At 48.8% G+C, this 27,044-nt stretch overlaps 1 protein-coding gene across 1 annotated transcript in view; it reads right to left on the bottom strand.

Annotated features, from left to right (window-relative positions):
* Map3k21 (mitogen-activated protein kinase kinase kinase 21) overlaps window positions 1-27,042 on the bottom strand; it is a gene marked incomplete at its 5' end in the record, with an annotated part of 37,196 nt that extends 10,154 nt beyond the window's left edge. The window contains 6 exons of the mRNA XM_015504367.2: window positions 101-223; window positions 5,078-5,318; window positions 10,242-10,417; window positions 11,234-11,382; window positions 15,909-16,089; window positions 26,949-27,042. Of these exons, the coding sequence (XP_015359853.1) occupies window positions 101-223; window positions 5,078-5,318; window positions 10,242-10,417; window positions 11,234-11,382; window positions 15,909-16,089; window positions 26,949-27,042 (964 nt within the window). The remainder of the gene's footprint in view (window positions 1-100; window positions 224-5,077; window positions 5,319-10,241; window positions 10,418-11,233; window positions 11,383-15,908; window positions 16,090-26,948) is intronic.
* Window positions 27,043-27,044: the final 2 nt, after the last annotated feature.

The following is a 27,044-nucleotide window of genomic DNA, read 5'->3' as shown; positions in this document are numbered from 1 at the left end:
TCAGCAGCCCGCGGCCTGCTGTAAAAACACGTCTGCTTGGTCTGAATCCAAGGCAAGCAAAGGACAGGGTGAAGAGAGGAGCGACGGGAGGGGCGCTCACGCTGGATGGCCCGCAGCCGGGGCAGCATGGCGGGGCTGCTGGGCGGGCTGCGGCTCCTGCTGTCCGGACTCCTGCGCTTGTCCAGGCTGGGTGAGGCCTGCACGGTTATCTTGTGCTGGAAATCTGTTGGATACAAATCAAAGAACCAAGATTTCACAATGTTACGTTATTTTCATCCACACGTCCTCTGTGCACAGCAATAAAAGCACACACTGCTGTAAGCAAGCACTGAGCAAGGCTATTTCAGAGTCTGTCTCTCATTTTGGTTTATCTGTCCTCAACTTGGGTTCCAGAGAATGACTGACAGGTTCTGTGTCACGTACAATGACACGCAGGGAAATGCTCCTGGGTCATTACACAGCTCTTGATCCACTGGCAAGTGTCACCTGCGTGCAGTTGAAGACGGTTAAACACAAAGGTGAAGCAGGAGGCCAGGCCCATCACTGGCAAACCATGCACCGAGAGCAGGGAGGACTGCTCAGAGCCCGTCCCCTCACCCCCTGAAGGGCACCAAGCACTTCACAGGACCCTGTGGTGAGTGAGACAGAGGCGCACTCTACAAACACTCTCCAGGCTGTCCTCGCCTGGCTGGATGGGGCAGAGCGAAGCCCCAACTGAGGGACTCTGATGACAGAGCAACATGGCCAGAGGGCAGGGAGGCTGAAGGGGAGAACCAGCAAACCTGGGGGCACAGGGAAAGGAACTCTCGGGCATCTTTCTGGGAGGTGCTGAGACGAACCTTTGCTTATCTGATCTCCCGCTCACAGGGCTGTTTTTTACGGCTGGGCAGAGGTGGGCGTGAATGTGCAGGTTTTGTCTGGTGAAGACACAAACAGTTCCTAAGAGCATAAAAGACACCCCCCAGGTTCTGGCCTGCTGCTACACTGGGCTCTGGTGGGGTCTGGGCTCTGCTCCATCCACTCCTGACACCCTGCCTCGCACTGCCCATGAAGACCCCGCTGCTCGAATTCCACTGAACCAGCTTTATCTGTGTGTTTTGTTGTTGTTATTTTGCTAAAATAACAACAAAAATAAAAAAGTAAAATCTTTGGGACATGTTCATTTCATATTTGCAAGAGGGGCATAATTCACATTTTTGGAAACGATCCTTAAAGAACTTTAGTAGACGACCTATTATTTGAGATGAAGTGGGGTTAGAATTCGGAAGGCAAGGCATCTATATAATCACTCAAACTCAAAATCTCAGGTTGTTTTGATACTTTCTTCTTCCTGACCCTACACATCCATGAAGCACAAAATTCTATTATATTTATTACGTATTATTACATTATAAATTCTGTTGCATATTCTTACAGAAGAGAATTTACATCCAGGTTCTAGAGTTAGCAAACTTGGTGTCCCAATTCTACCCCTTACTAGCCAGGTGAATTCTGGGAAAGTAACTTCTTTAAGTCTCACTACATTCACTTATAAAAATTGTTGGGAAAAAAAACATTATTCCTAATTCACAGGACTGTGATGGAAAATTGAGCCTGAAAAAGTGAAGAGTGCCCACCACCAGCCCTAACGGCAGCAGGTGCTGGTGCTCATGACCTGCTCGCTGTCCCTCCCCACGACCACCATGTGTGCACTCAGGCTGCATCTGGGCTGCACAGTGCCTTCTCTCCTCTTCCCACCCTCTTGGGCTGAGTCCAGCTCACAGCGGCTAGATGCACTTTTTAAAATGCATGACTGACCGTGGCAGTCCCCTGCTTAAAATTCTTCAAAAGCTTCTCATGATTCCAAAGTTACAGATTAAAATGTAGCTGACTCAGAGACACCTGCACCTGGAATGTGGGCCTCTAGCCTCTTCTGTGATGCTGGGGCTGGACCCCAAGGCCTCAAGCATGCCAGATAAGCACTCTACCTCCGAGCCACAGTCACAGCCCCCAGTGCCCATTTTAAAATGCTATATTTTAGGTTCAGATTCTCCTGCAACTACCCAACCCTGCCACACAGCAAAGGAGAAGTCCAGAAGATGCCGGATGCATGTGCTCCAGCAGGACTGGCAAATGCTACCCCACCAGGAGGCACTTCTCCCACAGGAGGGGATAGGCTACCACAGGGGACATGGGACACGCAGGGATGAGACTATGCTGGGGTGAGGGTGCCAACCGTGATCAACTAGAGGCAGGAGAACAGGCCCAACAATCTGAACTCAGAGTGTGGCCTCCCCTACCGAACCTGGGCCTCGTGGGTACCCTTGACCTTCTGAAGCAGGGAAAGGGCGAGTCTGTCCCAGTTCTGTGCTCAGGAATTCCACCTTGTTGCTTAGTGCCTGGCTGCCGTGAGGCTCTCCCTCTGGATATCTGCTCCCAGCCAGAACCACGGTGCGGGTGCTGAGGAAGGCTCTGCAGGTGGGTCAGCTATGCACTCAGCCAACAGCCTCCAGGGGATCAATCACTTTCACATGAAGGCATGTAACCCTCCAGAATCCCGAGGAGCCCGCCTGCTCCCCGTGCACATGCACGCTCTCGTACACATGTGTGCAGCGGTTCCTGCAGGACTTAGTCCTTCTGAAGCTGATGAAGTTAGAACACAATGCTTTAGAGAAATACCAAACCTGGGAATCTTCACAACCTCTCCTCTTTGCTTCTTACGCATCCTAAAAGCACAACCTAAGTTCAAAATAAACCCAGTAGAGAGGGAGTGATTTCAAGTGATCACAACACAAAATATCTTGTGACCCTACCTCTTCCTTCTACAAGTTCCGAGAAAAACATTCAGTATAATCACAAAGCACAAAGTTTCACAATTAAGTGGCACAGATTATGCTATGTCGCTTTTTAAATTGCTAGTCTTCCTTATTTCAGAGCCAGGCACCAAGAGATCCTAGCAGGGATAAAACAATATTAGTTTTCTAACTGTAAGTCATCATGGCTATAAATAGTCATAAGATTAAACATCATCATCAGTGATTCTCAAAGATAAAATCACAAGTGAACCCGACTATTCGCCTTGAGTAACAGGTGTCTGAAAGAACCACAGGCACACATATTGAGGGCTGATTTGTAGGAGCTTCTGCGAAGTTCTCTGAGCTGGTTCCACATAGAGAACCCTGCAAAGGGGCTCATGGTGGTAAGGGAACACCCTGGATGGAAAGCCACACCTCCCAGCTCTGTCTTCCTGGACAGGGTGCCGAAAAGAACTGCCTACTAGATGATAAGTATAACTCCCTTGAATGTAAAGTATGAACAACTGAATATAAGGCATGAATAACTGCTGTTCTTCTACACTAAGAATGCCTGCCCTGCTCTGGGTATTGCACTTGGTACTGCACCCAGGAGGAAGGGTTTCCACACTAGTACCAGGACTGCACGGTGCAACGCCCCCTTGTGGGCACAGGAGGTAACTGCAATGCCAAATCCCAGAGGCTGATCTCATTCCTGCCTGATGGACAGATAGTAAGTAGCACAGCAGGGGATACTTTGGTTATGTTTTAACTAAAGACTTTCACTAAGTGCCACAAAGTAAATAAATATGTAACTAGAAGAGAAACATCCAATAATACAAGCCAGGAATAAAAACAAAAAAAAATAGATATATTTAGTCTGTAGAAATAATAAGCTCCAGGTATCAGCCAAGGGGCATTGAGAGGAAAAGCAGGAGTGCAAGTCTGACTTAGAGATCCTAAGGAATTTCACTTACTCTCCCTGCCCATGAAGAGCAGAGAACCACTGGGATGGTTTAACTTTTCTTCCAAGATTTTTGCCTTTCCGAAATCCAATTCTTGCTACTTGCTCCCCCAGAGTTCCCAACAGAAACCATGAATGTCAATGACCACAGCTCGGTTCCCACATGGGCAGGAAAGGGGTGCAGGCAGAAAAGGGGTGCAGAAGGCAGCTGGAAAAGAAAGCTACCGCCTAGTGCCTCTCAATCTTCCCATCTGCTATGCAGGAAAGCAGAAACCTCACTGTAGACACAAGAGTCTATAACTTACTGCCAATACCTATATATGAGACTGTCCTGTCAGTGGGCTCCAGGCACACTCCAGCTGAGGCAAACATCAGAAGAGAGCCTGAAAACACAACTGGTTTTCCTCACCAGAGAGGGAAGTGTGTAAGGCCCCCAGCCTACTCTCACCTCGTCAAACCGAATCATCAGTAACAGATAACCTTCATCACCACCACACATTAGCAATTTCTAATCAACCAACAGCACCTTCAAAAACCTTAAAAAGTCACTCTATCCTGCAAGCCTTCCAGTGTCTGTAAGTAGTTTATAAGACAATTTATACACACGTTGTGTAAAATACAACTGTCATCACAGTTATTTAAGTGAAATTTCCATGTCATTAACAAACACCTTAGGAAGACACAGCATCCACAAAGAGCATCTTAACACAAACACATATGTACCTGGATAGATAATATAATTCTATATCAAAGTTTTAGCAATCCTTGTACGTTATTATCACAATGTTTAAAAAAATGCTTTTGAAGGCTTCCCTAGATTTACTGGTTTATTTTTATGCACTTGGATGAAGGTTGGAATATAACTGAAGAACTCGATTTGCTATGTTGACTGTGCTGATGACGGCAAACGTGTCCCTGTGAACTCGGGCGCCAGATGTGATCACAGATCCTCGAGATATCCTTAACCTTTAGAATGAAATGTCAACGTCCTACTGTTCCGTACTTTACAGTGCCACCCGGTGCCATCAGTGCCACCCGGTGCCATCAGTGCCACCAGCAGGACACAGGCTCTGCTTTGATTTCAAAAGGACTAGATCGACCCACCACGACACTGGGAGGCAGGCTGAGGACTGAAAGAACGGCCACACACTCCTCTATGCTGCTTTGCACCTGAAGGTCATCGGGTCACTGAATGAGAACAGGATGAGCAACCAACTGTGCATATTTACGTATTCACTGTTTTAAAAACCTTCCTGCCCAAGCTTTCACAGTTCTGAGGAGACAAAGCCAGTTAAGGGTTTGAGGCACAGAGATCCTCCAGAAACGTGAGAACACGTCCTACCTGAGGGGAGACTGATGAGATGTCCATCTTTGAGCTTCAAGCGGCTCCTCCTGAACTTGCCCTTCCTCCTCTTCACCTGTGGCTTCTCCTGGTTCAGCTGGAAGATCAAGAGGTTCAGCTCTCGCTCCAGCACGTCGATCTCACGCGCTGCCAGCTGCTGCTCCCGGCGCCGGAGCAGAGCTTCCTGAGACTTCTGCTGCAGAGCAGCCCGCACCAGCTCCTCCTCCCGGGACCGCAGCTCCTGCAAGGGTCACACCCAGAGAGTCACTCCCCGCAGGGAGGAGGCCCTTCAGGACTCTAACACCTCCTGCAAACCTCAGCCTCTGGATTCCCAGGTGCGCTGGGCGAAGCTCCCTGTCCTCAGGAGCTCGTGGGAGTCAGGGCAGCCAGCGTGCGGAGCCGGCCAGCCCACCACGGACCTGGAGGAAATCCAGGCCTCTGCGCTCCCTGTGCCCTCTTAGCTCTGTGACCCAGAGAGGGCATCTCTGTGCCCTCTCAGCTGTGATCCAGAGAGAGCATCACAAGCTCTCACACCTGGGCTGAGTTTGCCTGCAGCCTGCAGCCACCCAGCACATCGAGGTATGTTAGCACAGCAACGAGCACAGGCCTGAGTGGCCCATTTGCAAAAGGAAGCCCAGTGGTGAAGCCATCAGTGGAAGGATGATTACTCTAATTCCAAAGCCTGCAGTCCAGATTTCTTTAGAGAGGCCCTTCCTGTGGGCATTTAACAGCTGCTTGAGAATAAAACATGAGATGGAGAGAAGAAAGGAAGCAAGCTGTGTGGGAGGAGGCAGAAAGAGCCTGCCGGAAGGGACAGTGCTGGAAGGGACAGTTGGAACACACCAAACTGCGACCCTCTGCACAGGCACCCCCCCATGGAGCTTCCCTGGCCCCAGACAGCTCCTGTGAATTACTCAACAGAAGTTCCTCAGCAATGCCTACCTACTGACTAATGTCAACTTCCTCTTGGTTTTGGTTTTAGAATTTACTGAATTTCTGAGAAATCGGACATCTATGAGTTAAAAAATATTTTATGCCTCTTGGAAAAAAATTATTCAACACGGAATCTGAGAATGCTATTACGTTTAAACCATATCCCCATTCCTGTTTCTGTTGTGTTCTCTTCTTTACCAGGGACATAACTATTCCTTTGAGGGGTGAACTCCTTTCTATGGTAGACATACTGCTATTAAATCCAGCACTTACACGGAAAACAGGGTATCTGCAAGCTTTTCCCGTACTCTGCTCAGACGAACTCAATCTTAGCGCAGCCTCAGTCCACCCTTGGTTGGATCTGCAGACGGCTGCTCAGGCAGAGCTCCAGGATAGGCTTTGGGAGTCCTGAGGGTGGGGAACATGTCCCACTGCATGTGGCCCACCTCCAGGGTGCTGGTCCCCAGGGCCAGCCAGGGACTAGGAGGCCAGTTCAACTCTGCCAGCCCCTTGGACTTTACAAATGGACCCAGGTCTGTCAGAACAATTATCACAAAGCAAAATAAACACAGAACACCACCTCCGCCACCCCCCCGCCCCTACCACACACACACACAAACTAATAGGACAAGATCCAGAAGAGCCTGGAAGAGCCGGGGTGCAGCTCAGAGATGGAGCCCTTACCTAGCAGGATGAGGCCCTGGGTTCCAGCCTCAGCACACAAAAAATTAAGAGACCAGGAGCTCCAAGAACAAATGTGTTCATTCAGATCAAACCAATTCTGAATTTATGGCAATTTCACCAAAGAGAACTGAAAACTCTGAAGCATCCTTTAGTTTAAATTTTTTAAAATAAAGTGCACAAACAAAACTGCAGAGGAAATGGTTTACCCCAGATAGCCAGCCTTCTGGTCGGCCTGTGGATAAGCACCAGCTGGGTCCTGCTTATACAGCTCATTACAGTGTGTCAGGTGCAGACTGCTATTTATTACTTGAAAAGAAAGAAAAATGTTATGTATTTTTAAAAGTTCTGTAATTCATTTTTTCACTGGTAACTTTCTCCAACTAGTTTGTCCAAATTGGAGCTTTTACTACAGTGTATTTGGGGACAGAGGATAATTTCTATTCAGCTTACAGCTTCTAACTCCCAACATGACCTTTTAAAAAAGATATTAGTTTTCAGCAGTGTTGACGCCAATCCAGCTCACTATTGTCAAATGAGAGGCATAAGGACGAGACATGGGCAGCACATTCACTCGGGCTTTTGTGTCACTACTACATGAATTAAATAAGAAACCACTTTTAATTCCAGGTTCAATCTAAAATATGCATCCCCTTGTAATACCTCACCCGAAAAAAGAAAAAAAAAAAAACACTTGCCTAAAACATGGTAAATATTTATATATGATCAAAGAGAATGCAGTCAAAGAGTCCTGAGGGTGGGGAACATGTCCCACTGCATGTGGCCCACCTCCACTTCTGTGAATTTTAAAATTCTAAAGTAAAAGAAAAAAAGAGGTCTGGGCATTAAACCCTCTGGCTATTTTGTAATGAAGCACACCAAGCAAGTCCTCCTGCTGGAAGGAGTGCCAGAAGGGGCAGTTGTTGGCTGCAGGCCATCCTTGAAACGGCAGATCCGGGTTCCCAGACGGGCCGCTCAATCATTAACGACAACCTCCTGTCCCACAGAACCCAAGCAGGCACTTGGAGAGAGGCTGGGGGACTCGGGACCCACATTTGAGAAGCTGTATGTAGCTGAGCAATGAGACCGTGGCGGCCCAGTGCCTGGCCATCCATTCCAGCCCACGCCTCCCAGCCCAGGAGCCCACGCCTCCTTGTGAGCAGAGGAGACCCAGCTTGGACCCTGTGCTCCTCACTGTGTCAGAAAGATGCCATCAGGAAGCTTTAAGCAAAACATAAATTCATAAGGTGGGATGATTCTCTTATGATGAATCAAAGGCTCACAAGATACCATCAATGCTGGATTCCAAAGAGCAATGGGTAAGAATCAAAGCGAAGGAAAAAATCAGCACCAAAACAGCTAATGCTGGGATTACTACAAGGGTATAACCTGATAGAGGTCACCAAAATGCAATCAGAAGAATAAGAAAGACTCCACTCTCAACTTTAAGAGGCAGAAAGCGCTCTGGAAGCAAGCTCTTATTCTTAACCCACCGACAGGAGAAAAGCCCAACACACCTGCATCCTGCTTCATCAATGACTAAAGGAAAAAGGTCAGAATAGCTAATGAGATCACTTCACAATTTTAATTCTGTGATTTTTAGTATTTTTAGTATTTTTGCCTCAAAATCCTCTACCCCTGCATAAAGTCATTTTTATTTTTGTGATGAACCATCAAATTTTAGTATTCCTGAAAATAATTTAGAGAAACGTAAAAGGGAAAAATATCATTTTTAAGTCAACTAAAAGCACTGAAGTTCACCCTAAATGTAATGGTGACCTCCCCGCTGAGAGTAGCCCTGCCAAGAGCTGCAAAGCGAAGGGCCAGCCAACCTGTGGCCTCCACATCCCTCCCCAGCAGGTGCCCACCTTCTGCCAGGGCACCACCCAGGTCAGCTAAGGCCAGCCTGTCCTCTCCCGAGGTGAACAAGTACCCAGCTCTTCCTAAGTGGACTGGTGTACTGCAAGGAAAGTTCGACTGACCTCCCCCAATCCTAGGGACAATGGCCTTGCTATGACACTCGAGTGCCCAGAAGCAGAGAGTGATGCTGAGTTCAAGCCCATTTGGCCAGGCCATCTGGCTCAGAGCCCTGGTCCTCACCACTAAAGATGGCCACCAGTGCTGGCATGAGACCCCTGGGTGATCCCATGCCATCTCCTGAGCTCCCTAGAGGGGAGCTGACAGCCTTCATGGCAGGCTAACATCCCAAGAGCCCAAAGTCATCGATCTGAAGACCAGACCTCAGTCCTCCTGAACGTACGTCCCCCTTGTCCACCTGACAGTCTGATGAGGTATGGGATTCCTACAAGGGTATAACCTGATAGAGGTCACAGAAACTTACCATGTTGTACTTCAATGTGACATGTTAGGAATCTTGGGCACAAACATTCAGAGGGCTCAACAGTACTGCAGGTCACGCACTCCAGGCAGGAAGAAACCCCGATCATCAAAATGCTCAGGCACTACAAAATATCTTTAAGAAATAAATATTACCGCTGCACCAGAGAGGCGTGCCTGAATTTGGAGTCCCTACGTGGCCCTCAATAGCATCTGTCTTCATCCAGGAAACCACACGACTCATCTCCCAGTCCACCTTCCCACTGTGCTCCTGACCCAGGGTCCCCTCTCGTGTCACAGAGCTGCAGCCTCAGTGTGCTTAGCATATGGGATTATCCACCCCACACCCCGTGAAAGCCTAAGCCAAGCACAGCTCTACGGCAACATCTTAGGAGCCCAAACTTATGTACGGTCCCGTTTCCCCAGCAAAGCAATGGTCTCGGAAATCAGAGAGGTGAAACAGGAAGAACCAGCATCAAAGAGGCTTTGGAAGCCCTAACCATGAAACCATGCAGACCTTGTGAGTCTGAGGTGCATGAGCCAACTGTAAGAAGACATTTTTGTGACCTCCAAGTACCGAGCAAGTATATGAGATGGAAGGGTTACTGTGGATGTTTTGGCAAGAAAGCTAAAGATGCACCAAAATGCTTATGGGTAAAATAACATGATTTGGTTTAAATATTCCAGTTTAAAAAACACAATGGGAATCAGGTGTGGTGATGCAGGCCTGTAATTTCAGCTACTCAGGAAGCTGAGTCAGGAGGATCACAAGTTCAAGACCAGCCTGGGCAACTTAGTGAGACCCTGACTCAAAAACAAAAAGTCCTGGAGATGTAGTTTAGTGGTATAGCACCCTGGGTTCAGTCTCCAGTAATGCCAAATAACAGTAGTAGAAGTAGTAATAATAATAATAATAGTGGGGAGAGATTTACCAAATGATGAAATGATGGCAATTACTAAACTGGTTAATGCACACAATAGGTTTATTATGCTATTCTTTTTTTTTTTTTAACATTTAAAAATTTTCCAAACAAAAGGACTTTTCCCCCAATTATCTATTTTAAGGACAGTTTTGCTTTTATTTTTAACCAAAAGAAAGCAAGAATCCATAAATCCTGAAAATACTGTAGAATAACGCTACTAGTGACTTTGGCTTTTATTTTCCATAATTTTTATGAGTGTAAGCATGTTACAATTAAAAAGTCCACCTCACCTTTTCCTTGGTTCTCAGCTCATCAAACATGTGCTGAATTTCCAGTTTCCAGTCATCCTGCATGGAATGAAAAGAATCCTGGGGCATTTCGGTCAGCACGGCCTCTTCTAGAGCGGTCAGCTGCTGGAGAATCAAGGCGAAGGACGGGCGGATGTGAGGGTCTTGCTCCCAGCACTCTAAGATAAACAGGAACCATGTGATTCTCCCTGGGCATACTTCAGGGGACTTCCACAGTGAGGTTTTAAGATGTATTTTACACCAACCCGGTTTTCAGCTTGACATCTGTCACTGAACCAGAAACCCATGTCTTCAACGTCTGCCCTGAAGGTTTAAGGACCCACTGACAAGAATGTTCACACTGTATCAACCCAGGTTCCTGCCAGGAAGGCTGCTGTGGCCAGCACCACAATACGGTCAGCACCTGGACCCGTGTGTCCCATGCCTTGCCGTGAATGGTGTTGTAGAGGCCTCAGCTGCCAGGGTCACAGACTTCCTGGTGCAGAAATGCATGTCCATAAAACCCACCCCAGGAACACAGTCTCCAGAGTGTCATCCTCACAACAGCAGTTCTAGGAAACAGCCTGACCATAGGGCTAGCACGGCTCACCAAGAATAAACGAGTTTCAAGAGATAAGGATCAGATAGACAAGGTCAGGTACAACCAGGCCAGGTAAGACTGTAAAACACTTCTGATCGTTAGGTATGACAAATGGCAGATGTGGCCCAGCTCAGGGCCGCTTGAGTTCTGCGCTGTACAGGGAAACTTTCATTCCACTCGGCTGAGCTCTGTGCAGAAAGGAGGCTCTGTTAAAAAACACATGGTGTTCACCAGCGGGTCACATGAGGGTTCCTATCCAAGACGAGGCTTCTCCCCTAAGCAACTGGGAACTGGAATCACCAGACACTGCTTTTATGGTTATCCATGCGGATGTCCTCACGAGCACCTCTCCTTGCCCCCGACACATGAAAGCAATGGTTGCACAAATAAATACCTTTCATGAGCTTGGCAAATGGCTCAGGACAGGTGGACGGGATGGGCAGAGTGAGCTTGTTGACAGCCACCCCATAGGCCACAGCAAGACCGTCGATGCCACGGTAGGGCACCTCTCCCGTGAGCAGCTCCCATAGCAGCACGCCATAGCTGGAAAGAAAAGTCAGCAGGGTGTCAAAGGGCCCAGGCGCCCCTTCCTCAAGACAGCTTTGACACACATGTGGCCTTCCTGAAGTCCCCACCAGGGTGGCTCACCCAGCTGGCCTAGTGGCCACTGTCCAGGGGGAGGACAGCTCAAACACCTGCACACCACACAGATCCCCTCCACTAGGGCTGCCTGCACTCTAGGCTGGGAACCGACACGCACAGGAAAGAAGGGAGAACACGGCACATGCCAGGAAAAGGCCCTGGGGTGCGCTGGTGCTCCTCCACCCTGGGCAGGGCTGCTCTGGCACGGAGGCCTGTGGCGCGCCCAGGCAGGATGCAGGCCGCGGTGAGCTGCTCACTAGCTCTGTCTGCACTCACAGCCCAGAGAGACCATCTTCAGTCAGCTCAGCCCTAAATAACAGCAAACCCTTCTCCACCCCTCAGAGCTGTTCTGTGTAGAAGAGAAAAGAGAAAGGAATGCATCACGTACATGACGCAGCACCACAGATGGTGACATGCCAGACCTCTTAGCTTTCACCCTGAAACCAATACTTTTCCAAGATTATCTGGTTAGTTTCTTGTCAATTATTTCCATCTTGATTCATTAGTAATGACATGATTTCAAGAATAAGTAAACTTAACTCATATATTGGTTAAGAAAAATCACCTCAGAGCAGGGGATCAAAAAATTCTCAGAACTCAAAGTCTTCAACTGCTGAGAGCCACGGCCGAGTCTGTATGGCCCCTGGCATTTTGCCAACAGTATTGATTGACAGGCAAGGCATTACTATCCGCCTCTGCCGCAACTTTTGAGTTCTCGCACTATTTTGGAGTTCTCATGGGGATTTCCGGGGATTCCCCGAGAGTTCCCATTGGTTGGGGAAGTGCAGGAGGAGGATTTCCGGGAGAGATATTTCCGGCTGGGGGTTCCTGGAGAAGCCTCGTGGCGTTCGGGAGGATTCCTCGGGAGCTGTGTGAAGTGTTTTCCTGCAGTTTAAAAATAAAGTTTGTTCCTGCTTCAGTGGCTCGTGATTTGTGCCCAGCCAGACTGCGGCATTCAACATAAAAAAATTAAAAAAAAAAAAATCTCATTAGCAGGGGCTGGGATTGTGGCTCAGTGGTGGAGCACTTGCCTGGCATGTGTGAGGCACTGGGCTCGATCCTCAGCACCACAGAAAAATAGAGAGGTAAATAAAATAAAGGTATTGTGTCCAACTACGACTAAAACATTTTTTAAGGAAATCTTCATTAGCAAACGACACAACCAAAGCATAAAACAAGGTGATTTTTCTTCTCAGAGTCTCAGGGAAAGAACGACCCTACAGGACAGGTCACCCCATGGAAGCCCAGCTGGGAGGACACAGCTGTACCCAGGGCTGATGCTGAAGCGGGAGGCCTGTGTTCCTGTCCTCTGCTGGGCAGGAAAGCCCATGACAGCCCTCCCCTGAGAGCCCCAGGGCATGTGACCTGATGTTGGTGCCTGGAGTCACAGGTCTGGTCCCAGGACTGAAGCCTGCTTCTCACTGGCCTCACCACCCGGAGCAGCACCCCGAGGAACTTAACTTCTCGCACCTGGCTCCCTAAACTGTACAACTGGGGCAGCAGGAGCTGCTGTGGATGTCAGGTGAGTGTCCAGCTTCACGCACAGGAAGTGACCCTGCAGTGGAACACTGGCAAGGGGGGAGGGGAAGAGGTCCGGTGGACACACATCCCGGTCCACCCACTGCACAGGCAGGACCTGCTTTCTGAAGGCTCTTCTTCTTGTGGAAACATTACAAAAGGAGACGTGGTGGCCAGGGTAGGCAGGATCGAGGAGAAACCTCCTCTGTGGGAGTCCAACCTTGCACGTGACTGAGTCACACTCCCCGGCTGGGTGCTGAGGCGCTCAGTCACAGAAATGTGGCAGAGCTTTCCCCACCCTTCTTGAGTGCGAGGGTCGGTGTCTCATGCATGGGTGTGTCTTGCTACAGCCCCATGGGTGAAGCTACGCTCACCTGTTCCTTTGTAATATAACCCCTTGCCCTGTTTAGGATAGAATCTTCCATGGAAGTGCCTTGTGTGTGTCCCCTTCTCTTACTGTGCCCTTGGGTGTGCCTACCCAGGTGTCAGTCAACCTGCTGACAGTGGACATCATGAAGACAGACTCAGCCCCCTGAAACCTGACCCCTTGCCTCATTTGAATAGCTTCTCCTCAATAAAAGGTGTCAACGTGTGCTCTCGTTCTCTCTCTTCCTGCGTACCCTTAAGATCAGAGGAGCTGTCACAGCGACCCCAAAGAAAAAGTTATTGTGTCTCTTGTGTGGTTATTTTGTGCAGCCCAGTTAGCCCAATTTAACTGGAATGACCCCTGAGCCTTTTAGTCACGAAAAGAAACCCGGCACTCCCAGCCTCACTTGTGCCCCCCCCCCCCCGCGCCCTGTGCGGCTCTGCACCCAGCAGCCCGGAGGGTCTCGGTCCTCTGCTTTCTTATTTCCTGTGGTTCCTGCCTGCTGCCCACCTTGCTTTTGGCCTGTTTCAGTACCACTAGCCTGGCGAGGCTCTCCCACTGTCTACCAAGCAGCGGGAGCATCAATGACAAGCAAGCCAACTGGGGAGAGCCCTGCTTCCTGGCTGTTGCAAGCCCCCAGCCTGCTTCCTGCTTCCTTCTAGACAGACAGGGCCACTGGGAGCATGTGGAGCTCACGCCCCCTGCTGACCACAGGCCTGTGACAGAGGCACGGGATGATATGGCTCCCGCCTTCAGACCTATCATTTTGAATGTGAACCTGATGGATGACGTAGTTTAATAATTCTTAGAGTCCTGAAGTATGATTTCTTACAAGGACGGCCAATTTCACTCATCTCACATGCTAGAAAACCACTGTGATGACATCAATGAAAACCCTTATTTCCCTATAAAAGCCCATGCTCAGCCTCTACCAGGGGACAGTCTAACTCAGTAAGCAGGGACGTGTAAGCCTTTGAATTTTTTTAAACTGGTGCTAAGACACCACAGAATTCCCCACCCAACAATAAGCTTCTTACACGTTGTAAGTAAAATAACTAAATCGTATTGTAAATGTTGTAAATATAAAGCAACTTTATAAAACTTTTACTGACAGGTGTTTCTGCCACTGACTTCACGTGTGGGTCTGAGTAACTTCCAGTGCATCTTAAGATTAAAGGAAAAAACAATTTTTGCTGATCAGAAATTTGGAAGTCAGACACATCTGGGTTTAAACAGAGGTTTATCACTTCGTGGAAATGGACACTAGCAAGTGACATTGTCTCTCCTGCCATTAGTTTTCTTTTGTGTTAAAAAATAAATAAAAATTTGAGTTTTAACCACAATGAAACACACTTCACACCTGGGACACTCATGAGTCAGAAAATCAGATAACGACCCACGTTGGCAAGGAACCTGTGGTGAGCTCTGAAAGGAGCAGCACTTTTGGAAACCAGGAGTGGCTTCTCAACAATTAAGCATAGAATTGCCACGTGGCCCAGCCACGGCACTCCTGGGTACATGCCGGAGAACCAAACTCGAGTCTTCAGGGAAACCTGCACATGGGTGTTTGCAGCAGCATTATCCATAATAACCAGGAGTGGACGCAGAGCAAACACTCACCACCAGTTGAATGGGCGAGCAAAATGGGGCCCATTTGCAGAAGGGACTATCACTTGGCCCTGAAGAGAATGAAGCTCGTGACGCAGTGGAAAAAGCCAACACAAAGGGACAAATACTGGAAGGTTCCATTCAGTCGAAATGTTCAGAATAGGCGAGTCCACAGACCTGGCATGCAGACTGGTGCCCGGGGCCAGGAGGGAAGGGGCCCTGGGACTGAAGGGTGAGGGGATATGGAGCTGCTTTATAGGGTAACAAAAATGCTCCACGTTGACTGTGCTGATGGGCTTTACTGAAACCCACTGTAGTGTGCCGTTCAGGGACGAACTGCACGACATGGAAATTGCCTGTCAGCAAGGCTGCTCAAAGACCACAGAGAAAAATCTGTGAGTTTAACATGTGCCACTCAGGTCTTGATGAGCGACAGCCAAGGCTAGCTAGCTCTGAGGACACTGGAGCTGTTGGGAGGCCTGGCTTCTCTCTGCCCTCCTGCTGTTGGTGATGTCACTCTAAGGAGGTACAGCTGAGTGACAGCAGCAGCACCTGGTGTCCCAGCTGGGTTCACTCTCCGTCCTCACCCCAAGGCCCTCAACTTTCGAAGAAACATTGAGGACATGGAGGGACCGTCTAAATTTCCTTTTCCTCCAGCTCCTTCCAAGCTAGTTGTCTATGAATCACAGAAGTCAAGTTTGCTTGAGGGGGGATTTCCTTTCGTTCCCTGGCCCTGCCCTTCACTCAGACTGTGAGCTCCAATCAGCTCCTGACTTCACGGGAAGCTTCGCCCAGTACACGGGGTCTCGACTACAGAACCCTCGAGTCCCCGTCCTGTGGCTCTTGACTAGAAATCTAAACCCCCTGCAGGTGCACCTGGCTGCTCAGCTCGGGGCCACCCAGCCCCACGGGACTCAGCACAGCCACCACTCACCTCCAGACATCACTGCCCTTGGAGAACAGGGAGGACCTGATGACCTCAGGGGCCATCCAGGCGTAGGTGCCGGCCGCACTCATCCTGGTGGTCCTGTGCCACTCGCGGGCCAACCCGAAGTCCGTGATCTTCAGCGTCTTGTTGTAGACGTCGTCCTGCTCGATCTTCTCCAGCAGCAAGACTGAGGAGAGCCAAGGAGGACACGCTCATCGCCCCGCTCTCTGGTCATGAGTTTTCAATGGCACTTAAAACACGATCTCACTGGAGTTTGGGGCACAGGTGAGAATGAATTTGTATTTCATCATTTTTCCTAACTTAAAGCAGGCAGGTCTATTATAACCCTGACTGGGTCATTTGTGCCTCAAGTTACACATTTTTAAGAAAATCTACAGGTGCAACATAGCTTAGTAGTTGCTATTTTTCTTTTTGGGAAAGGAAAGGGTTTCCATGGCAAGAAACATTTGCTGAGACTTCTGATCTGTAACAATTTGTCTGATATGAAAAAAAAAAAATACACTGTTTTCTTCCCAGAAATGCCTCGTGGCCCAAGCAGACATTCTCATGACTGGACGGTATATTACCGTAACTCACGACCATAAGATTTTAGTCTCCTGAATTTACAGAATGCTCGCCATCATCCTTTAGCTCCTGAACATTATTTATAAGATGTCATTAATTGCTTTACTGAAGCTTGAAATACAGCAAAAAGCAAAAGCTTCAGAGAGGCCCCAGGTGCCAGTGTCCTCAGCCCCGCCTCCTGCAGTGAACTTGTGGGCAGGGAACTCACACCAGGTCTGGGGCCTCTCCTGTGGGCCTCTCCTGCTCTGCAGCTCGCAGAGTGCATTCAGTCCTGCCAAGCGGCCAGCCCTTCACCTTCCTGGCGCCCTCCCATCCTCTGCCCCTGGCTGATTCTCCTATGCCCAGAACCTCGAGCAGGTGTCCCCGGGTTTCCAGGAGGCTCCCACGGAACCAGCGGCCACGCCCTCCTCCTCTGTACACACACCACCGGCAGCAGGTCCCCCAGGCATCACTGTTTACCTCTTAAAATCCCAGGAACAAACTACCAGCACATGCAACAGGATGGACCTCAAAACCATTCTGTGAACTGACAGCCAGACATGAAGGCCCCTACTCTAACCCCACAGGAGGTTCTGGAGAGGCAAACCTGGGCCAGTGCTGCCGGAGGCTCTGGAGGAGGTCTGACTGCAAAGGGGCACTCGGGAAGCTCGTGGGGGTGAGGAAAATTCTGCACCTTGATGGTGACGGTCACAGGACTCTATTAATCTGCCAAAACTCATCAAACTGCACACACTCAGGGGGCCACTTCACTGTGTATAAACCAGATTCTAATAACCCTGCACTAAAAAAAAAAAGAAAAAAAAAAGCCCCTTTGTGGTTCCATGTAACCCAGGCCAGTGTCCACACCCCTAACTGGGCAGCCACAGTCCTCTACATTTGCACACCGACCTAAGATGCACCCCATACCTCATTCTCTAGAGCCGGGCTGGCTTTTCAGCCAGACCAAAGGTCTCCTTGGTGAGACCCTCCAACCCCCCCAAGGGGGAGAAACGACCCTCCCGTCCTGCATGCAATCCGCACAGCACTCAGGAGGCATGGTGCACCGTGACACCTGTGTTCACCCGACTCTTGCTCTGGACAGCCAGCCTGGGGTGCAGGGCCCAGAACAGAGGGGGCATCAGGGAGAAGAGGAGGTAAATGGCAGAAGACATTCGCCTTCAGCTCCTGAACCTGCTCTGCGGAGACTGATTCAGAGTAAGAGCTGAATGTCCACAGAAGAGGACACACGGGCCCTGACACTGCCCTGGCTCTTGCCCTCCTACCCCCTGGGGACATCAGATTAAGAAGAGTCACCAACAAATACTGAGTGTCCCCTGCATGCTCTCCTGCCACCAGCATGATCTCATTCACAAAAGCCCCAAGAGGCAGTCTTCATGACCAAAGGAGAGTCAGAGAAAGCGGAGTGACTGAGCAAATCCACTGAACAGAGAGTGCGGTACATGTGGGGAGGGAGGGTTTCACTCAGGTTCCACCTTGAAAAGTAAAATAAGTTCTTCAATTAAAAGAGCAACCAGGTGCTCTTAGAAGGAAAACAGTCCTTAGAAAGACAATGAAAAAACAAGCATTTGAGGTTTTGGAATGAACTATCCGAACAAAACTGGGGCAAGAGAGAAGGCATGATATTCTTCATGTCTGATCATAAGAGCCATTTTCTCCAGTGTCAGTCTATGCTGAGAACACTCTCTGCCAGGTGAGGCCAAAGATCTCTCATTATATAACCCACTACACAATTGACAGGTAGACACTGTTGTCTCCACGATATAGATAAGAAAGAGGCACAGAGAGGTTGAATACACGGTATACAGTCACACAGGTGGGGGGGGGGGGGCAGAAAGGCCCAGTGTGACCCCAGAACTGGCTGCCCTCATCCTTCCAGCAGAGCCCAGCTGACAGCTGTCATCAGTTCCTTGGAAGAGCTTGCTCTCTCTGCAGGGGATTTCTCCCAGGTGCCTCCTGTTTTGATTTCCTGTCTCTGGTTCCCCACCTATGGGTCTGTGGGCAGGCACCCACACCAGCAGCTTGGGTTGTGCTGGAGAGAGGACAAGTGACATGTGAGGGGCCTACAACAGAGCCCGAGACTCAGCCGCCCACCATAGGACCTCCCACGCAGACACAGCCTGGGTTCAAAGTGTTTGTGGCAAGTTTTCAAATTCACTCTCGTGGACTTCAGTGAACCCTGCCAGGCTTCTGCCAGGCCAGAAGCCACCGTGAGAAAGATGTGCATTTACCTGCCCTGTGCTGTCCAACAGCTACCATACCAGTCATAAAAACCAGTGCACCTGGAGGCCGCCAGGTCTGAATGGGAGGGATATGTGCAAGGGCCCTGAGCTGGCAGAAAGCAAGGAGAGCCCTCCTACGCCAAGGCCCAGGGTTCCAAGAAAGGCCCATTGTCTGGGATTCTGTTTCAGGGCCGTGGGGCAGAATTCCTGAAATTTCTTATCTCTTGGGCAGTGTGACTGAAACCACTAATAGCGTCTCACCAGGGGCACACAGTGGGCCCCCAGCCAGGTTTCAGTACAGGTGGGGCCACCTTCCACTTCCTGTCACCAGCAGGAAGGGCCAAGGCGCACTGGCAGCCACCTCGGCTCAGAACTGCAAACCAGGCAGCCTGGTCAGCAGCGTCTGTCCGCAGACATGCACTCCTTGGTAACTTCCCACTGGTTCCCCTTCCTGGGCCTTCTGTGAACATGTCCCCCAACTACCTCCACAAAATCAACTGGCTGCCCCTCAATCACAGCAGGAGGCACGGGTTGTTCAGCCCCTTGGAAAATTCTGTCCAGAATTATAGTACAGGATATATGTTTTTAAAAAAAATCAATTACAGGGCTGGGGCTGGGGCTCAGTGGTAGAGCACTTGCCTAGCATGTGTGAGGGACTGGGTTCGATTCTCAGCACCATGTACAAATAAATACAATAAAGTTCCATCAAAAAAAAAAAAAAAGCAATCACAATGGGTCCTGTCACCATTTCTTGCTTCTATCAAGGATGCTCTTCCCAACCCGGCCACACCCTCACTGCTCCAGACCCTGCTACAAACCTGCCTTTGCAGGTGTCCCCCTCCTGAAACCACCCCACACGGTTCAGAACCTCCTGCTCCCCCCCACCCTCTCCATCCTGCTTTACCACGTTAGCTTTTACACTGAACACTTGCTTCTGCCAGCACAATACCTATATTACCATTTTATTCTGCTTCATGTCTGCCCTGCTGGAACGTAAGCTGCACTAAGGGAGGGGTCTGTTCTGCTTTGTTCGCCACTGACCACCAAGAGCTTAGGAGAGTTCCTGGCACAGAGTGGTTAATCCATCAATAACTGTTCTATGAGTGAGTGAGTTGGCTTATACATACAACACCCTTGTAAAGAAAACACAGACATGGTCAGCTAAAACAGAGCTTCACACTGCTCGTACACCAAAACTAAAGCCACCTCTCACAGGGCAGGTGTTCGTGGACACAATATCCAGTTTTAATGAGAAAACATTTATGATTCACTGATGTGAAATCAGCCCCTGCTGCCAGCACCTTGCTTGGTTCACTAACAGGACACATAATGAAGGAGACTGAGACAGGACTCTTATGCCATACCCTACACTCATAGGCTGATGCAGTATTTGTAGAAAATCTGAAAAAAACCCACAACTGTGTCAAGCCAAATCTTCAGAAATGAAAGTTGACATATCCTAGGTGCAATGGAGACATGTCCCTAAATACTTGTAATTTGCTCTTTTTAAAATTTTTTAAATATGCAGAAGTTACCAATGAGTTGTGCAAACAAAATGGCTACAGTAGTAATTTAGTCCTTTCTGCCACTCATCCTGGGTCACTCCACACAAAGCAGAGCTCAGGCCCTGTCCTCAGGGGTGGGCTGGCTGAATCAACCACGTCAGCCAAACTAAAAAAAAAGAAAAACCCTTTCCCTCAGCCAACATGAATAAACATGAGTAAATGGCACTACAATCTGGAGAAAGAACAATAATAATGATTTCTTAGGTGATAAAGAGTCAAAGAAAACGTTTAGGTCTCAATGAGTTCATGCACAAATAAACTAGAACTAGGCATTGAGAGGGTTTCTAAACAAAATGTAAAAATGCATAGTCACCAGTGGACACATAGGTTTTATCTTGTGCTGTTAACTACTTGGACACACATCGGGAGTTGGCAGAATTCATCTTGCGGGCCAAATCTGGTACAAAACCTCCTTTGTAAATAAAGTTTTATTGGAAACTGCCACACTCAATTGCTTACACGTTGTCGTGATTCTTTTGGCTACAACAGCAGGGCTGAGGAGCGGCCAAAGACCACGTGGCCTGCAAAGTCAGAAATGCTTCCTCTCAGACCCTTCCTGGGGGTCTGCCCAGCCAGAGGAGCCCACTTGATCCTCCTCAACTCACAGGGTCCTAGGGGAAGGGTGGGCCAGAGGGGTGGAGTTGGAGCCCACGCCTCACACACCACAATTGCCTCATCTGTCCCCCAACTTAAGAGGACAAATGCTTGGAGATGTTCCTTTCTCTGGAACTTGCCAGAATAAGCCAGGCAGAGTCTCATCTGGCACTTTCTGTGACCAGTCAGAGGTGACCATCAGACAGCTGCCTTGACTGGGATCCAGCCTGCAGATGGGAGGATTTATACACCCCCAGACCAGCCTCATACAGGAATCCACACATCCAGTCCTTGGGGTGGTAGTTCCCAGACTTGGCCCCACACCTGAATCCTGTGGGAGCTTTCCAAAACAATGTCCTGCTCCACCCTAAGCCAAGAGGAGGGACGTGGGGGTCCGACCAGTGAGGGGAGCTACACAGTCTTGGGGATGGAGTTTAAGAGATGGTATGGAAAGGTTCATTTAGAATTCTTTCAGTTCCATATATTTCAGGATTTTCAAAACAAGATGCTAGAATAGAAAGACATGACTCGTTCCCAAGTAACATCAACTGAATCAGAGTATCCAAAAATGAGACAGGGAAGTTTATTTGTAAAAGCTCACACAGGGACTGATCTAATGATCTAGGAAGGTATGCAGGTGCTGAGAAGGACAGTGTTTGCTGTGCCAATAGGGCCAACCAGTGCCAAGGACCCCAGCCCCCCTGGATGGCAAGACAGGGTGCACAGCAGCCGGGAAGGTCCACACACCCAGCCTTCATACATCTGCCACTCAGCGAGACTCTGCTTGTCACACAATGGCGTTCTCCATGCTGAATTTGTTCTACAAAATGTGGGTTTTTCCCCCACTGAAAATGTGATGTCAACACGCAATTGATGTCTATTCCTGTTTTTATATCACTACATATTTTTAATTTACAATTAATAATAACCTATATTCCCTGGACCTCTGACCAGCTGGTTTTAAAATCAGTTTGTTTAGACCCACTGACTTCACAGTGAACTAATCCTGTGGGCGGGGTGGCCAGGCATTCCTCAGAGGACCCAGGAGCCATGGCATGAAGTCCAGAGGTGCCCAGAAGCTGGGGGCCCACATCAAGGGTGGCTGCTTCTCCTGTCACCACCACTATTTGGTGAGAAGTGCCCAAAGGGAAGCAGCATTTGGAGAAGATGAATTTGAAAATTAAGCTCACACTCACTGGGAGTCACTTGTGGAAAATTAAAGTATCAAGCAAATAAAGTGTCATCAGAGTTCCTCCAGCACCTCTCACCCTGGACTCCTCAGCTGGCTCAAGTCCTGTGTGGGGACACCCCTGGGGATACTGGAGACGGTTAGGGACTTTTATAGTTACATCCACAGAAAACTGAATTAATATTTTGCAATTCTAAAGGGAGTGAGAAATCAGGGCAAGAAATAGTCTAAACAGCTAAACAAACTGATTTTAAAACCAGAGCTTGGGGCACGATAATCAGCAACTGACCTCAAACCAGCGTCTCAGTAAGTCCTTTTATGTTTTTATCGCTGCCATTCTGACAGCCTCTGGCAGCACAGTAATAAAGCCTATGACCCCAGCTTTGTTCTTTCCTTCCCGCTACTTGGTTTCACCAGCAGACCACATACCACCTTCCTCCTCAAGGACCCTCAACAGCTCTCTGATGTCCACTACCTGGCACACACACCTGCACAACCCCACAAGACCCGCATTCCCGCCCCAGAAAACCCATCTCCGCCTTTCCTTCTGGCCACACCTAGCTGCTCACCACTGTTCCCTGGAAAGCTCTCAGGCTTCAATGCCGGGATTTATCTGGCTGCCTTTGAAGAGTTAATAACATTCAACAGATTTTCCCTACAGGGCTCTGCCAGGCTCCATGACAGGAAATCAATACAGGCTGTGGGAAACCAAGATCATCTGCTAGCAGGTGGCAACACTGATTTGCTTCCAGGTCTGGCTGACCTGAAGCCAATGCCTGCCACCAGTGAAGGTGGACACCTACATGCTTGTGTGAAGATGCAGGGCACACGGGCAACCTCGGACCAGGGGGACGGCCCGCCCCTCTCTTCCCAGTCTCTGACTACGGAGTGACCACTGTGTACAGTCTGCTAATCTGGAACTGAACAGCCGTCCCCCAGGTGTAAAAGTTAAGAAGTGGCCTACTCACATTGAATAGGCAAGCATCACCTGCCAAGGAAAAGAGTCTCTGCCTTGGCTTTTTGCTAATCTTTTTTTAAAAAACATGTATTTTTTTAGTTTTTTTTAAGTGGACGCAATATCTTTATTTTACATTTATGTGGTGCGCTGAGGCTCAAACTCAGAGCCTCAAGAATGCTAGGAGAGCGCTCTACCACTGAGCCCCAGCCCCCTGCTCATCTTATTTCAAGAGCACATTCACGCCTCAGCGGCCACTGGGATGTCTGTGCTGCCTACCCTTGTGCCCTGGGACAGGAAGTGGCCCTCCAGGGAACAGTGTATCCTGGTGAGAGAGCAGAAGAGGGCAGGGATAGGTATCTTTTAATTGATAACAGCGTAATTAAGAGTGGCCCCAAGACACTCTTAAAAGGCCTGAAATACCTTATTTGTTATTACATCTGCTATAATTTTATCAAACAGTTCCTTTGTTTACAACGTATTAATGGAAATGCTAAAAATACATAGATTCCTTTGTCAGTCTCTCTTAGAGCTTTAGATTGCATTTCATAAAAAATACAACTTTATGCCTAGTTTTAGACTATTGGTGTAGTGTATTTGTAAACCGTAAAGTGAATTAGTAATAATTATTCACAACAGGCTAAAAAAAACACAAAAAACAGCGGGATAAAAGATGTTTGGTCATTGACCTCAGAGCTACTGACATCTGAGGCTCAATCTCCCTAGGATGTCATTTTCCTTGAAGAATGATGAAGGCAGAACACAGCGACCACTGCTACAAAAGGAAAGGAGCACCCGAAGGCCGCCGCTCACTGGCTCAGCATGAACACCAAGCCCACTCCAATGCCCCCCTCAATTCCTAAGGTGCACCTTGATCCTTGGTCTCCACCCAACTCCCAGAAAGCCCCTCCCACAAGCAGCAGCAGCAACAGCGCGTCCTCAGCCCAGAAGTCCCTTCTGCCCAGCAGTTGGTGGCCTCTCAAAACAGAAGTCAGGGGGCTGGGTGTGGCTGGGTGGTGGAGTACTGGCCTGGTATGCCCAAGGCCCTAGGTCTGACCCCCAACACCGCAAAACATAAATAAACTAAATAAAAACAGAAGTTAGATGGCACTATTCCTTAGCACAAAACTCCCAGGACCCTGGAAGAGAAAGCTCAGGGCAGCTGAGAGCCTACAGCTCTGGCCTCCAGCCTCACTGGGCTCCCCAACTCCTCGGGCCTGCTCCCTCTTCCTCTGCCTGCATCTGTGCTAGACTCCTGGACTCCCCCGGGGTTCTTTCTCAGAGCGGCTTCCGTGGCCACCCACCCCTGTCTGAGACATCCCCTCTACTCCACCACCACTGTCAGCAGCCCCTAGCGGGATAACACAGGTGAATGCATGAATGCATGAATACCTGTTGGGCCAAGCTCTATGATGGCAAGGATGTTGTCACTGTCCTCTGGTTTGCTACTCTGTCCCTAGGGCCTGGAGGAGCCTGGCACAGGGTTACATGAATTTCATGGATCCCTGATGTTTCTCTCCTCTCTGATGCACGTGTAAAACTAGCAGTTCTGCAGTGGCCCAAGGTGGCCTGGTATCGTGCCTCGCTGGGGCAGGCAGACAGGATGGCAGCAGCCTCCTGGGAGTTACGAAGACCACCGCTGTTCTACAACAAATTATTGTTTTAGACAAAAATTTCCACAGACTTCCACCAGTTCTGTTATGTGAGTAGACTGCAGAGTGAAAATAAGGCTCAATATTGACTTTTAAGGTCTAGTTTACAAGGTCATTAACTTACTACCACCATTAGCAAACAATGAATAAAGTCAAACAAGCATGCTGTGGCGGAGTATCAGCTACACTGGGAAAAGTCTGAGCAAGAAGTCCCAGCTTCATGCACCATGCAAGAATTCATTTGCTCAGTGAACAAATAGAGCCAGACGGCCAGAGTAAGGCTGCGCCAGGCACTGTGACTTGCACATTTAAGGTTCTATTCAAAATTTCATTTTACATCCATCACATAACTATACTAATGGCCACATGCAATAAATACTTAGCCGAGCTAGTGACTAGCCAACTGATCCTTTGGAAGCCAAGGTGACCTCGCCTGACGATGACAGGAAGTAAAATGCTGTGGGACGTCTGGCACTGTGTTCTGAGGGTAAGAACTCTGAAAAACCAAGTAGCGGTATGTAATCACCTTCAAAGTACAAAAAATCTACTACATGCACAACCATCTGCGCTCTCCAAGTTTTTCCAGTGTCAACAAAATCACAGTTATTCTTCCAGGGCCATAGTATTTCTTGTTACAATTTAGCCCATTTGTGTCCCATGGTCCCAGATGTGGGACACCTACAAAAACTTAAGTTTGGCAAGACTCCAAATCTGAAGTACACTGAAAATGGTGCATCGTTATTGTAACACCGTCTAAGACAAATAGTCCCAAAGTCCTTCAGGAGACCTACAGAGCACTAAGAATACACTGGGGCACTGACCCTCCTCCATGCCACATTTTGATAGGCTATGCTCCTATCACTGAGGCCATTAAAATCAGAGCTATGAGAGACTTGGGGAGCGTGGGATCACACAATGAAACAACTACAACAAAGCATTCACAATTCCTATAATGTGAATGCTACATTAGTCATTTTTAAGTAATTTTCAGTACTGAAGGATTTTGATAGGAAAAAAAAATCTATACAAACATACAACAGATCTGTCATTTCTTCTGGTCACTCTTCTTTCTGTTCTTGGAGGACACGGGCTCCATTTGAACCACCTCCAGTCCCAGCAGGTTTTACAGGACTGAAAGACACGCTGCTGCAGCAGGCAGATGCCAGCTCCAGCTGCAGCCTTTAATCTTCCAAAGCATTTCATTTCATTCATATGAAGTGGTCTTCAAGAGCAAAGAAGTAACTTCAAACAGCCACATTATTAGCTCTTCTATACAGTGAAGGTTAACAGTATTTGGATTTAGGTCACATGTCAGTTCTTTATTGACACCAGAAAAATACAACCTGTTTATAAACAAGGTAAACGGCACAGGCCAGGATGTCAGGATTTCAAGTACCTATGCAAGGACAATGCACTTGATTTTAACCCACAAGTGCATACTGGCTCAGACGGGCACTTCCTATCTGAAGAAAAGAAGCTACCCCATCTAGAACGAAACCACAGAAAGTGTAAGTGAAATCACGTCCTTATACACAGAGATGGTAAGTGAAAAAAATCTTCGGATAAGTCAAAGGTTGGGCCAGGGTTGTGCTCAGTGGTAGAGCCTGACATGTGGGAGGCACTGGGTTTATTCTAAGCACCACATATAAATAAACAAAAGTCCATTGATAACTAAAATATATTTTTTTAAAAAAGGCAAAGGACATAAAGCCATATTTAAGGGACAGAATATGGGGGAAAGGAACGGAGCTGAGGGCATAGCATGCACAGGCTACGAATTCAACTGACACAGGACTGGGAAAATGGCAACCTCTATACTCACTTGTAAAGGGCCAGTAAAAGGCCACCAGGCTAGTGGGCTGCCAGGGCACCTCAATGTCCAAGGACACCTACCTCAGTTTGCACTCCTACCCCAAAGAATGGTCAAGGGGGCCTACACAAACATACAAAGGACATATCATTTCTTGTTGCCTGCTCTTACTGCCCCTGAGGGTTCCTGCCAGTAAAGATATAGACAAAGGTTTTATCTACAAGCAAATCTGGTCTGCCTCTTTAAAAAGACGCCTAAGGGCAGCAAGTCAAGGCAGGAAGCACCTGCTCCTAAGCAAGTAACCCAGGCCTGCCGGGCCTCAGCCCTGAAAGGCGCAGACCAGAAGAACACAAGATGCGCCGGGGGTCCCGCGGTGGCCGCCGCTTCTTTGCCTGCCGCCTCTCTGCTCCGGGCGAGGGTCCTAGGAGCCCTCCCCGGTGTGGCCCCAGCTGGCGTGCGCCCCGCCAGCCCACTTACTGTTGCTGGACTTGAGGTCCCGGTGCAGGATGGGCACGAAGGCTTCCTCGTGCAGGTAGAGCATGCCGCGCGCGATCTGCACAGCCCAGTTGACCA

The sequence above is a fragment of the Marmota marmota genome, unplaced genomic scaffold (assembly GCF_001458135.2).
Source record: "Marmota marmota marmota unplaced genomic scaffold, marMar, whole genome shotgun sequence".
NCBI classification, from domain to species: Eukaryota; Metazoa; Chordata; class Mammalia; order Rodentia; family Sciuridae; genus Marmota; species Marmota marmota.
Note: the sequence above shows the minus strand (reverse complement) of the source record. Positions and strands in the feature narration are given on the sequence as shown.